General features: G+C 34.4%; 3 protein-coding genes and 1 pseudogene across 6 annotated transcripts; all 4 read right to left on the reverse strand.

Moving 5' to 3' along the window:
- Positions 1–1,002: 1,002 nt before the first annotated feature.
- On the reverse strand, positions 1,003–2,468 carry LOC107028782 (13S globulin seed storage protein 2-like). Its single transcript, XM_015229979.2, has 3 exons — positions 2,231–2,468; positions 1,414–2,149; positions 1,003–1,341 (listed from the first exon to the last, which is right to left on the reverse strand). Exons 1-3 carry the CDS (start codon positions 2,430–2,432, stop codon positions 1,173–1,175), a joined length of 1,107 nt encoding a protein of 368 aa, XP_015085465.1. The 5' UTR covers positions 2,433–2,468; the 3' UTR covers positions 1,003–1,172.
- Positions 2,469–4,204: 1,736 nt separating this feature from the next.
- On the reverse strand, positions 4,205–6,997 carry LOC107031212 (annotated as a pseudogene).
- A 482-nt stretch (positions 6,998–7,479) lies between these two features.
- On the reverse strand, positions 7,480–10,104 carry LOC107008506 (cytochrome P450 704C1-like). Its single transcript, XM_015207572.2, has 5 exons — positions 9,557–10,104; positions 9,145–9,429; positions 8,683–9,024; positions 8,370–8,570; positions 7,480–7,893 (listed from the first exon to the last, which is right to left on the reverse strand). The coding sequence occupies exons 1-5, from the start codon at positions 10,076–10,078 to the stop codon at positions 7,696–7,698; spliced, it is 1,548 nt and encodes a 515-aa protein (XP_015063058.1). The 5' UTR covers positions 10,079–10,104; the 3' UTR covers positions 7,480–7,695.
- Positions 10,105–10,347: 243 nt separating this feature from the next.
- LOC107008505 (cytochrome P450 704C1-like) lies at positions 10,348–13,740 on the reverse strand. 4 transcript variants are annotated; one of them, XM_015207571.2, is made up of 6 exons: positions 13,075–13,596; positions 12,707–12,991; positions 12,251–12,592; positions 11,879–12,079; positions 11,319–11,477; positions 10,348–10,458 (listed from the first exon to the last, which is right to left on the reverse strand). In XM_015207571.2, exons 1-6 carry the CDS (start codon positions 13,594–13,596, stop codon positions 10,438–10,440), a joined length of 1,530 nt encoding a protein of 509 aa, XP_015063057.1. In that variant the 3' UTR covers positions 10,348–10,437. The 4 variants fall into 4 exon arrangements, with proteins under 4 accessions (XP_015063057.1, XP_015063056.1, XP_015063055.1 ...); XM_015207570.2 differs by having other exon boundaries at positions 11,251–11,477; XM_015207569.2 differs by lacking the exon at positions 10,348–10,458 and having other exon boundaries at positions 11,087–11,477.
- Positions 13,741–14,406: the final 666 nt, after the last annotated feature.

Here is a 14,406-nt window from a genome sequence, read left to right on the forward strand (position 1 = left end):
GTAGGGGAGGTGGTGGGAGGGGGGAGGTAGGAGTTTTAAAATAAAAATATTTTGAAAAAAGAACTCAAATTTATTTGGGAGGGAGGGGGGTTTGACTGGTGGTTGGTGGGGTGAGGTGGGGTGAGGCGTCAGGGATCGGATGAAAAATAAAATTTTGAAAATGAAAATATTTTTTAATGATGTTTTGGCCAAAAAAAAAATGTAATTTGAAGTTGGGGGAGAGTTTTGGAAAATGTTTTCCTTAATTTTTAAAGGGAAGTCATTTTTCTTAATTTTGAGAAAAAATGAGTTGATTTGAAAAACATTACACTCATTATCTGCTTCCAATTCCTTTCCAAGAATTGTATTATTCAAAAGCCATGATAACATTTGACTCTGTTATGTGTATACTGGTTCATGGTCTATTTGCGTACTCCAGTATCGTGTCTCAGTTGAAGCACATTCCTGATTGGGATATTTTTCTTTATCTCTATTGAAGAAACTTTCTCCTCAGTTAAATATTTCTTTATTGGAATGTGAGTCATGTCAATTTGCAAAACACCATCGCATGTGTCATCACATCCAAGAGTTATTTAGTGAGTTGAATAATTAGCTTATGAGCTAGTTCATTTTGATGTTTGGAGACCATGTCCCGTCGACCAACATATCATAAAACAGTTATTTGCAAAAGTCACATGCCTCGTAAGAATCCTCTGGTGCAATATAGATACTGTCTATGCCGTACAAATTGAATGAGATGGTCAGCTTAAGTTTTTGAATGAGATATATAGTCACTGTACACTTCAACAAAGTTCCTGTTTTTATCAAGTAATTATATATTGTATTACTGTTAGAATTTTAATTATACATTCAAACGCTTTAACCTTGGACCACAAACTTCATCAAACTGGAGGCAATAATGACGAACGAGTAAAAGATGAAATTAGCATATATTAGGCCCGTGCTCAGCAATGGCGCACCACCACTGTATATACATGTGTAAATATGAAACGACAAAGAAGCTGCACCAAGTTCATTTCCCTTTTATTAAGAAGACATTCAGGAAAAGCTAAAACAAAAGCTTCCCATCCATCTTATTTTCAAGCATAGAATTATTACATATTGTAATATTATTAATTAATTTAAAGATATGCATACATTTCAACTGTCTAACAAGTAACAAACTGGAACAGTTACTTAAATAGTTGAAGGTGGGGCGGGGCAATCACTGCACCCTTAGCAATCTTGGACTTGAAAGACTCCGTCAAATTTGGAGTCACATTTAGAGAGGCCTCTAAAACTGATGGAGATATTGCTTTCCAAATTGACTTTTTCCCACCTGATAATCCTCCATATACTTGCCTGCAAATGTATATTTTAAACGAACAATGTCGCGTAAATTGTTATATATAGTTAAATAATAGGACTACTTACTTTGACGACGTTACGACTGAGAAGAACTCCATTCCTCCTTCATCAGCTTCCACAACAAACGGAAAGAATTTAGGAACAAAGAACAATTCACCTTCCTCCACTTTAGTATCCAACACAACCTTACGTAAAGGTCCCACAATTTGAACACGTCCACTCCCTTCTGTAACATAACTCAATGGAACGGACAAATCCGCTGTAAAAATAGGACCGAATAAAGCACCACCTTCCAAAACTACATGATTCGCGCTTAATCCAATGTCTCTAAGCAACGGTAAATTCCTACAAGTTACCGCGGATAAAATTCCACCATTTTTTACCTGAACGGTACAATGTTCCTCCGCGCTATACAAGTTGAAAACCAACTCGTGTTTCGCGTTTTTGTTACAAGGTTCTGGCATTTTTGTGTCTTCCTTTATTTTAATAATAATATTAGAACTACTCTGTTCTTTTATAAGTTTTTCGATTTCAGGTTTGGTCATGTGAAAAGATTTAGCTGTGAGTTCATTAGAGAATCCATTTAAAATACCGGTGAATCCAGTTAAGAAGAAACCAGAGTATTCTCCAGGGGTGTATTCATCATCATATTCTCCTAAGAAAATTATTTCGAGTTTAGACTCTCCATCATTGTACCACCATGACACCTCTTTCATGGTAAGAGGTAGAGTATCCCCTTTTTGTAATTTTATAACTTCTTCTTTTGAATCTTCCGATGATATCAGTCCGACAATGCATTCACCTATGACAATTATATAAATGGTTAGGTTATAGTAATAATTAACGGGAGAGGATTGTCCAAGATCATATATACCGTACGTACCATGACAAACATAAGCAATTTTTGAGGAAACAGAATAGTAAGGTTGAACAAACGCCCGAGGCTGAAGAAGAAATAATCCAGCAGCAAGTTTTTTCTGGCTAAGAAGAGGAAATTGGCTACTTGACCAACCGTAGTATCCACCAACTCCTTCAACTTCCATTATTATTTTATCTGCTTTTTTCGATGCCAATATTAAATCCATCGATATATTCTCAAACTATATAATAATACCTAAAACACACACTTTTGAACTAAATATTGTTTAGAGGCAGTCCTTCTATTTATAGAGGCCGTCTGATTACGACTTTGAAATATAAAAGTTAGTTAGGTAAAAAGTTGGATTTTATATTTTCATTTTCTTTGGTTTGGGTGTGCATCAGTCCATTTAGCTTTATGTATTATTTGTTTGGTTTATCGATTTTTAATTTTTAAATATTCTAAACCAATAACTAGATCGAAAATATTTGATTATCGATTTTCAGTTCTTAATGACTAGGTTTTCGATTTAATAATAAGAAAATTCTCATAAAACAAATATATGATTTCTCCGATAATTTGGCGCTACAGAGTAATAATGTAACTTTACATAATGCTCATAAAAATAGAAACAATAGTAACTAACATGAAAAAAAAAAACTATACAACAACACAAATAATAATGTGAATTAAAGGCTAAGGATCAAAGATATTAACTAGTAACGTACTGATATTAATATGTAAATATTTATGTAGAGCAAAGTAGGAAACTATTACAATGTAAATGTGTTATCGATTTATCTAATCACCCAATATTGAAAAAGAAAAACTGAATCAATAATCTGATCGTTAATTAACCCAATAGTAATACAATATCATTTTTTTTTGTTCACTTCATTGTTTGATTCTATTTTTGCATACACCTACCAGTAACTTACTTTTGGAAAGAAGCAACCCCACGTTGGCTATTATTTGAAGAAATTTAGCAGGGGCTGTGCAAACGTAGGGATTGTAATTTGTATCTAAAAGTAGTGTTAAACTAGCTCTGACATGATCCCAGCAAATAGTACATTTGTGATCTATTGTGAGTTTTTTTAATGTACCGTAAAATCTATGATTTTAAGGTGTGTTTGGTCAGAAGGAAATGTTTTTTCGGGAAATAAGTGAATTTCTAACTTATTTTTTTTATATTTGGTTGGGTAAAAAAATATCTTTTAATGTTTGGGTTGGTGAATGAAAAATATTTTTCAGAGAAATATTTTTTATTTTTGGTTTAAGACTAAAAAAATATTCTTTAGAAAAAAAGTTTTTGAAATGAAAATCAACTCCAATAATAGATCTAGAACCCGACCCTGGAATGGGGGTAAGGGGGGATTAGCATAAAAAATGAAAAAAAAATCAAATTGGAAATATTTCTCAAAAATAATTTTTTCTTAATTTCTGTTTTTTACAGGAATGGCTTGGATGGGGTGGGGGAGGGAGAGATAGGGGTGGGTGTGGCGTAAAAAATGATTTTTCTTAGAATTTGATATATTTCCAAAAATAATGTCTTAAAAAAGAAAGAAAAATTGACAGGGTGGTGGAGTAAAAATTTTTTTAAAAAAATAATCAAGTTTGAAATATTTTTCAAAATAAAAAAACAGTTTCATTCACCAGTTTTTTAATAGAAATACTGTTAGTTTTACTTCTAAATGAACATTTTCAGATGGCCGTTATTACTCATGAACAGTAAAACTGCAATGAGATAAGTTAACGTTTCAAGCAACTTCGATCTGTAAAACTTACATGGAGTGAAAACACAGGGGAGGAAGGTAAAACAAGGAAGATATGAATTAAATAACAATGACACCTTCCTTAGATTACAAACCTTATTTCAATCGCACCGGTTGATGTTATTTGAAAGGCTTATTTTGGATACTGATGTCATGGAATTACATTTTGAGGCAGAGTTGGACTGATAACTAATATACATTTTAATTTATACTCTTTCTAGTGGCCCTATCTATGAAAGACATCAACATGGAGTCCACCGTCGATCTGAAGACTAATCATTGTCCTATAGTTGACAGTGTTCTTGTCATCACTCAACTTAAAAACAAAGTAATGTAACAACACAGCAGAGAATATTTTCATCTGCCTATAAGCAAACTGCTTCCCCAAGCAGATCCTCGGCCCTGCCTGTTTTATCAGCAAAAGAATGTGCTTAGCTAATTGGTTAATGTGACAGTATATAGGCACTAGGCAAATAAGTACTGACTCGCGTTCAAGACTTTAACAAATGATGATTAAAGCTAAAAAAAAGATTGACTCACCTGGAAAGCAGTAAATTTGAAGGGGCTCTCATGCCTGAAGAAACCATGGCGATCAAGCCATCTCTCTGGTTTATATTCTTCTGCATCATCACCCCATATAAATTTCATTCTTCCCATTGCATATGGTAGGTAAGACACCATATCTCCTTTGTTCACACTGAATCCATCTGGAAAGGTGTCATCCGAAAAACATAATTTTGGATCCTGCAGTAAGGGGAAAAACAAAAATAACAACATCAAACATACATCTACTTAGCCGCTGATGTATGATAAAAGTTGTTGTTTATTACCGTTGGAATTGAAGGATAGAGCCTAAGAGTCTCTGTCAGTGCTGCATGAAGATATTGCATCTTTTCAAGGGCATCTTCACTTACATTGGCAGCAAAATCTGTTATATCTGTTGCATTTTCTTTCTCGGTTGTTGATTCTTTGATCTCTTGTGCTACTTTCTCCTGTACATGAGGGTACTTGCATAGCACATATATGAACCACGAAAGGGTGGTTGCTGTTGTATCTTTGCCTGCTATTACGAAGTTCAATATTATATCGCGCAAATACTTTGGATTTGTACCAGATATTTGCAGAAACCTTGACAAAATGTCTTCTTTCTTCCACTGCAACCGGAAAAATATCATAATATCTAAGCATCTATCTGCATAAGTAAAAAAGAAGTAGCTGTAAGACGATTAACGAGGTTTTAACCAAACTAAGCCATTATATAAAGCTATTCACCAAAATAATATGTTTTTTTAAAATTTTACAAAACTAGTATAAACGTATTTCACAGTAACGTTTTAGGATATATTTTATTTTTTAAAAGTTGATGGCGTCAGATTGAAATACGTTACTCACAGTAACGTTTTAGGAGTAAAACGTTACTGAAAATAACGTTTTAAAAGTAAAACGTTACTTATAATAACGTATATCAACCTAATGCTGTTAGTTTTTTAAAAATAAAATATACCCTAAAACGTTACCGTGAAATACGTTTATACTAGTTTTGTAAAATTTTAGAAAAATGTATTACTTTGGTAAATTATTTTATATAATGACTTAGTTTGGTTAAAAACCTACAGATAAATCAGCTTCTGGTTTAGTCATCTGCTCAGTTTTTCTCTGGATCAGCTTATAAACAAATGCATCAACAGTTCTTATATTGTCCCTTAACTTTGCTTCTACTCCGATATTGAGAGCTCTTTTAATCTTCCAGAAGACATCGACGTATCTCCAGGTTGTCATTGCATTAGCATTGTCAAATGCATCGCCAAATTTTTTGCTCTCTTCATTTGAACCGCACATGCTGTCTAGCTCAACTCCACATGCAACTCTGAAAATTGAATCTTGAGTTGATTGCATGAATAGATCCTACATTGACAAACTAGGCTCATTTGTCTGGTGTAAACATAAAAGGGTTGTTTAATGAAGTCGAGACATGGAACTTACTTGAATGTCAACTGTTGTGTTGGAATTGGCAGCGTTAGACAATACATGAGCTAGCTTTGCCACATTTTTTCTAAAGACCACACTGCTGAAATCCCTCAAGACCCTCGTGGAGAACTCATGGCTCGACAACTTCCGCTGCCCCTACCCCTTATCCCCATCAACTGTGAAAATCCCATCCCCAAACAGGTCCTTAAGAATGCTGTAATTATACCAACCCTGCAGATTTTGAAAAACTCAAGTGGGAATCAGAAAATCATTCTACCATTTTGTCACACCAGTTGGGAGATTCGTATAGCCAGCTGCTACTTATTTGGGAATTCAGACAGATCCAGGGATTCATTTAGATACTTGAAATAAGATCCAATTCATCCCAACCCCCAGTCTAAACTGACCTTAAAAGAAGAAGAGAAAAGAAACTACAACTAGATAGTTTGACCATACAACTGGAATGGAACGCCACTAATTTCCAATTTTCCAACTCCAAATACTTGGAATTTAACCAAGATTTAGCACTACTTAACATCTACTTACCAAAAATATACAGATTTATAAAATTCTCTTTTATCAAACAGTAACAGTAGCCCAATCGTATATATCTGTCCACAACATGAAATAAGAAACTTTGAATAATAGTTACTAATAAGGCATTCAAGAATCAATCTGCTCCTACATAAAAAGGGTTATCTAGGATTTGAAGAAAACGACCTACCTTGCCATAGTTGTCAAAGTTTGTTTTGAGAATGTACTCGACGTTAGCAGGGTCAGAAGTATAAATCTCATTCCTAAAAGGGCTGATTAACCTGTAAGTCTTGTACTTGCAAGCAAGATCAGTCATGTAATGGTGTAACCTGTGGAAGTTAATGAGCTGATTGAAAATTGTGCCACCAATTGGATGGTATCTTTTTTTTCCATATACTTTTTTGGTCAGAAGATGAAATATGAATCCACAAAAGAGAAGTGAGAGAATGATGGCTGTTAAGGAGATAATGGAGCTATGAAGAATATCCATCGAAACCACTGCTATGTCCTAGTGCATATTTTTGGCTTATAATGTATCGCTAAAATACGTTCTTTTGACTTAATTCATCTTCATCTTCATCATCAATATTATTTTATGGTTTTTACAACTTTCTGTGCATCATCAATCTTGTTCTATTTTCTGTGCACAGCAATCTTGTTCTATTCTGTGCATGGCAAGTTAGATAAGCTCTTCTGTCTCAGTCTTACGTCCTGTTTGTCTTTTCCCTTTCTTTCCCCTTCAAATCTCATGAGCTCATCAGGCTGATGGTTCTTTTAACAAAGGATAAGTCTCAAACAACATGCCAAAATGATTTCGTGTCATGTTTGTCTGTCCTGCTTTATACGGTATGATTTGATCTAGTCAATCAAATTTTATGATCCAATGTGCTATATGTTCCACTAACAAGGGGAAGTTTTTTTTTTTTTTAATTAGACAACAGAGTGCTATATAATTTCAAGTCCTACTTTTTATTCAGTTATTTAAGTGCACCAAAAAAAAACATTTTGAATATGGTATTCAGGATTGCAACATCCCACTAATATGCCATTTCGTACTTCTAAGAAGGAATCAAGAACTTGATGAAATAGTACTAGAATCCACTTTCTTGACACAAATTTGTGGATAGTTGAACTAATAGTTCAAATGTCAAAACTGGATAATCATGACTTCTGTATATTAGGTTCAAAGATGACATTCACAGTGCTTTCTGCATTTCAGCCTCCTACTAATCCTCTTCTTGGAACTGCATGAACTGGAAGCCCTTCATTGATATGGAGTGTAAACATGGTTCTGTAGGTTACTACTTTCGTCTCATCGGATAACTTGAACCTGAAGAAATGAAGAAGAGCCATTGCTAAAATCTTCATTTGCTTGTAAGCAAAATCTTTGCCTAGACATATTCGTGGACCAGCCTGTGAATCAAGAAAGCAAAGAAGTTAGAGAAAAGATAAAGATAAAAATTTTTCGCCGGTTGTCCCTTCTTTGAGACAGATGTTTAGTAAATCATCTTCTCTTTTTAATTTCTCTTTGAATTTATGGACCTTTTAGATCATGATCTAAATATACTTTTTGAGCAAACTGACTATCTTATGAGAAAATGTTAGACCGAAGTTTAAAATATTGTAAGTTACCACAACCATTAGATGATAGTCTGATATTTTGTGTGTAATTGGTCAAGTAAACGTTAGGCTCGAGTGGAACATTTGCCAAAAGGTAATTTCTCAAGGGTTATGTTTGTGCAACAGCTTAACTTCTTTTAGGTCTCTACTAAACTTAGCATCTTTGAGAATGATCTCTTATTTTTTGCAATATTGCTTCCCAAAAAATGTAGAGCCTCAACAATAACTACCAATTTAGGAGTCACCAAGTATGGAGGCTTAATACATACATGAAATGCTATGAATTTGAATGGTGACTCTGGCTGGAAAATCCCATCTTTCAACCATCTTTCAGGTCGGAAATCTTCAGCATCATTCCCCCAAATATAAGGCATTCTCCCCATTGCATAGGACACATAATTGACTTCATCTCCCTTTCTGATGTGAAATCCATCAGGAAGGATATCATCTGCATCTGCACATCTGCCATCCTGAATATTGACAAATAACATATTGCATGTGTCAAACGAAGACAGTAGAAATGAAAAGAGTAATTTGGTTTTAATTTTGGAAAAAATGCAGTTTTTTGGACAAAATTTATACCACTGGGACTGCAGGATATAGCCTCAAGGTTTCTGTCAATGCTGCATGAAGATAATGCATTTTCTCAAGGGCTTCTTCTGTAATACTTGCTACAAAATCTTCCAAATGTTCCTTATCCTTCACGTTATTACCAATAACTTCCGTTATTTCCTCAACAACCTTTTCTTGTATTAAGGGGTTCTTGCAAAGCATGTAAAAGAACCATGAAAGAGTATTAGCAGTACTGTCTTTGCCAGCAAGCATAAAATTCAGTATTATGTCTCTGAGATACTGATCAGTCATTTTCTCTGGATCCTTTTTGCTCTCTTCCAGAAACCTTGACAGTATATCCTCCTTATCAATCTTGCAGAACAGACAAAAGATTCATTACAATGATAGAGTTAAAAAGATTCTGTACTTTTAAGGATGTAATGTAAAGGTCTGGCATTCGTAACACATTAATAATATGAAATTAAGACTTACAGAATCTTGTTTCACTTCTAGCTGTTTGCGCCTTGATCGAATCAGTTCATCAACAAATTCATGGATGAATTTGATGTTCTTTTTCAGGAGAGCTTCAGAGCCGATATTGAAGTATCTCTTAAGCTTCCAAAAGGGATCAACGTAACGCCAATATATCAATTCATTAGAATCATCAAAGGCCTTGATGAAACTGTCATCATCTTCTCCTGATCCATCCAGGAAGTTCAGATCAACTCCAAAGCCAACTTTGAATATTGAATCCAGGGAACATCTCATTAGCAGTTCCTACAAGTATGGTGCATATAAAGTTTTGTGATATAACTGACTGTTGAAACAATACTGATAGTATTAATTTGTTTAGAGACTGCTAAATTTGAGGGGAAGTGCTAAAAAAAATTGTTCAATGACTCACTTGAATATCAAAAACTTGGTTGGAGATATGGAACTGAAAAACTTTTCTGACCAATTTGTCTGCTCTTTTTCTGAAAACAGTGCAACTAAAGTCTCTCAAGACCCTAGCTGAGAACTCCAGACTTGCAAGCTTTCTCTGCTGCTTCCATTTCTCACCATCCACAGCAAAAATCCCTTTTCCAAACAAATCCATTATTATCTCTTCATTACGCTTGCCTTTAGAATACTTGCCAAACTTTGTCTTAAGAATGTGCTCAACATTTCTTGAGTCAGTGGTGCATATTATACTCTCGTCCGGAGCTAGAAATCGGGAGGTAGGAAGTTTCTTGGCGACTTCTGTTTGATAATCATAAAGTCTTTTGAAGTAGAAGAGTTGGTGAAACACAGTTCCTATCACTGGTGCAGATTTGGGGTTTCTGATTGACTTGCCAGCATAGATCCTTAGTATTAAAACTAAGAAGGAAGTGAAAGAAATGACACAGAGAGTTCCTATACAGGTGAAGATGGTATAGAGGACATCCATTTTTTTTCTAGTGTGGAGAGGTGACAACCATCTATTTAAAACTCAGCCTTATAGTACTCAAAATTCTGTAGATACTAAGAGCATATGCCCGAGAAGATTCACCAAATTTTTATTCTTGGCAGATTTATCAAACTGTGTTCTTGGAGTGAACTGTTAATTTGGAATCTTGCAGTATTGGACTGGGAAATATTAATCCTAGTCACATCATAGAAAATGAATTGAAAGAAAGTTACAGAATAAAGAAAAGAACATGTCCTTATCACGTATACCGTAAGGTTTATCTCGCCTGCAACTGCTTCTCCTGTTTTGGCTTGCTTGTCCTCATATCACCAATTGGCATGCCCCTGTATCTCTATGCTTTATCGATTACTATAATTAACCTGTGTAACAAGAGTATACATAAACTAATCAAGAATCATGCATAGTCATTACAAAAATGTTTCTGTTGTAGACTTTTCTCAAGGTAACATTTAGAAATTGAGGCATAGTTGATTGATTGATCGCGAACTGCATATAAGGAGCACATATATATTCAATTTCAATTTTCTATGTATCAGATACTTACTCAATTCTTTGTTTTATTGTTAAAGTTTTAGGCTAACTCTTTCTCTCCCTCTCTTTTTCCTCTGAAAAAATTCTTGAGTGAAAGTCTGAAGCTGATATTAGTTCCCTGTGAGTTAGGCAGCTTCTGTGCTTCAATTATTCTATGCCTTGTTTGTCCATCCTAGATATTCGTTCTTGGATGGAGGCTCAAAATCAGCCTCATGAAAATCTTTATAGGGCATAATCTGATCTAGTTGATAAATTTTTTTTGTCTCAATAATATCAAAAGTTCTTGACTTGACTCAATGTGTGTTATATGTTTCAGTAACAAAGTAAAAAAAGCATCAAACTGGATTTGGTAGTTTGTTATGATTTCATTTCTTACTCTTTAGTTTGTTATTCAAGTTCACCAAAAAAAAAAAAAAGGCAGGTTACAAATATGAAATTCTGAGTGCAACATCTCGCTAATATGAAGTCATTCTTTATTTTTAAGACGAAATCAATAACATGATGAAACATTATCATCCACTTCCTTGACACAAGGTTGTGACTAGTTGAACTTATAGTTCACATGGTGGAATGGACAATCATTATATCTGTAGATAAGCTTTAAAGATAACATGTTATACATTGAAATCTGAAAGTGGCTTTCTGTATTTCATGCTTCTATTAATCCTCTTCTTGGAACTGCACGAACCTGAAGCCCTTCTTTGATGTGGAGGGTAAACATGGTTCTGTAAGTTACTTCTTTCGTGTCATTGGATAATTTGAACCTGAAGAAATGGAGAAGAGCCATTGATAATATCTTCATTTGTCGATAAGCAAAATCTTTGCCTAGACACAATCTTGGACCAGCCTGTAAATTTAATAAACCAATGAGTTACAGAAATGATAATATGATGAAGCCCCTGTGTCATGGAAGATGTAGCAGTATCCCTTGTGGTATTCTAATCCCAATTGCAGATGGTATTCAATACAGGCCAAAAGAATATATAGATTCTTTAGACCAAAGTAAATTACTATCTTCACGGTTACAGACTTACATAAGTCCCAACAGCCCTTGGTGAGATCCTTGATCAGCTCTCTGCTAAACCTAGCTAGCCCATAAGGTGAGGATTTCCCAAGTCCATATAAACAGACCATGTGTCCATTCCCCAACCAATGTGGGACTCTAACCCACTCTAACACGAACTGTACATAACAACTATATATCATTTCGGGAGACATTAAGTATGAATAATTAAAACATACTCTTACATGAAATGCTATGAATTTGAATGGTGATTCTGGCTGGAAAATCCCATCTTTCAACCATCTTTCAGGTCGGAAATCCTCAGCATCATTCCCCCAAACGTAAGGCATTCTCCCCATTGCGTAGGACATATAATAAACCCCATCCCCTTTCTTGATGTGAAATCCATCAGGAAGAACATCATCTGCATCCGCACACCTGCCATCCTGCATATCAACAAATGACATGTTGCATATGAGATATAGTCACAGATAGATACAAAAGAGCAGAAATGATAGATTTATTTGGTTTTGCATATATTGCAGTTCTATGGACAGAAGTAGTACATAGATTATTTGGTTTTGCATATATTGCAGTTTTATGGACAGAAGTAGTACCACTGGGACAGCAGGGTATAGCCTCAAGGTCTCTGTTAATGTTGCATGAAGATAATGCATTTTATCGAGGACTTCTTCTGTGATACTTGCTACAAAATCATCCACACTTCCATTATCATTAATGTTATTACCAATAACTTCTCTTATTTCCTCAACAATCTTTATTTGGATCAAGGGGTTCTTGCAAAGCACATAGAAAAACCATGAAAGAGTATTAGCAGTACTATCTTTGCCAGCAAGCATAAAATTCAGTATAATATCTCTGAGATACCGATCAGTCATTTTCTCTGGATCCTTCTTGCTCTCTACTAGAAACCTTGAGAGTATGTCCTCCTTATCCATCTTGCAGAACAGAAAGAACGTTAATAATCATGTTAGACAAGATTCTAAAATAGCTTTAGAAGATGGAAATGCTTCATTTCTAGCTTTCCAAACATTTTAATAACTAAGACTTACAGAATCTTGTTTCATTTCTAGCTGTTTGCGCCTTGTTCTAATCAATTTATCAACGAATTCTTGGATGAACTTGATGTTCTTTTTCAGAAGAAATTCAGATCCGATGTTGAAGTATCTCTTAAGCTTCCAGAATGGATCGACATAACGCCAATATGACATTGCATTTGAATCATCAAAGGCCTTGATGAATTCGTTATCATCTCCACTTGATCCGTCCAGGCAGTTCAGATCAACTCCAAACCCAACTTTGAATATTGATTCCAGGGAGCATCTCATTAGCAGTTCCTACGAGTATGCTGACATATTTTAGTGATAAAAATTGGCTAATGATATAACCTGGAAATTCATAAAGTTCTTCAATGACTTACTTGCATATCAAAAACTTGGTTGGCAAGAGAGAACTCAGAAACCTTGCTGACCATTTTGGCTGCTCCTTTTCTGAAAACTTTGCAGCTAAAGTCTCTCAATACTCTAGCTGAGAACTCAAAACTTGCAAGTTTCCTCTGCTGCTTCCATTTCTCACCATCCACCGCGAAAATCCCTTCACCAAACAAATCCATTATAACCTCTTGATTTCGCTTTCCTTTAGAGTACTTACTAAAGTTTGTCTTGAGAATGTGCTCAATATTTCTTGAATCAGTGGTATATATTTCACTCTGCTCCGGCGCCAGAAGCCGGAAAGTAGGGGTCTTTTTAGCCAATTCTGTTTGATAATCATAGATTATGTTGAAGTATAAGAGCTGATGGAACACATTCCCTTCCACTGGTGCATATTTGGGGTTTCTGATTGACTTGCCAGCATAGATCCTTACTGTTAAAACTAATATAGGAGTCACACAAATGAACAAGAGAATAGCTATGGAGATGAAAATGGTATAAAGAACATCCATTTCTTTTTTCTGATGGAGAGATGACAACCATCTCTATGCACTATATACCACACAGATGCAAAGTCAAATCAAGAAAATTGATCACATATCACATAGAAAATGTATTGACAGAAACTTGAAGAATAAATAATAGAATATGTCACTGTTCCTTTGGAATATGATTTAATAATACATTTTATACTATTATAGGTTGGCCCCCCTGTGGATTTTTTAATATAGATATGGGTGTTTCATCATCACACGTAGCCTAAGGTTATTCTAGTCTGCAATTTATGCTGATTTTGCTTGCTTGTCCTCACACCAGCAATCACCATCCTTAATTCCTATGCTTATGAGTACTAATTTAACAAATGAATAACGCTGAATAGAGTGTATTGAAATATGCATGCATGAGTAATACTTATTTATTTTAGCATGATTTAGTATTTTTAAGTTATGATTATTTTAATTATGATTTATTAATTCATAATATTTATTTTATGCGAATTTATTATTATCTTTTGTTGAATATTTTATTGTCGACATTCATCTCATATTCTGTATTCTCTTTTTAAGAAATGTCTTGTATAGTTATATTTTGATAGGAGCAAAAAAAATATTTGGAGAAAGTTACTTATATGTTTGCATCCATAATTACTTTATTGGAAAAATCCGAATTTTATTAGTTTGATTTGATTTATAAATTTAACGAAATGATATCATAATTTGATTAAAAATCTGAAAAACTCGGACCTATCAATCATGTACCCCTTACTACCCATCTACGATCTATCCTATCCATAATATTTTCTTAGATTATACATAAGTATT

The sequence above is a fragment of the Solanum pennellii genome, chromosome 1, assembly GCF_001406875.1.
Source record: "Solanum pennellii chromosome 1, SPENNV200".
Lineage (NCBI taxonomy): Eukaryota > Viridiplantae > Streptophyta > Magnoliopsida > Solanales > Solanaceae > Solanum > Solanum pennellii.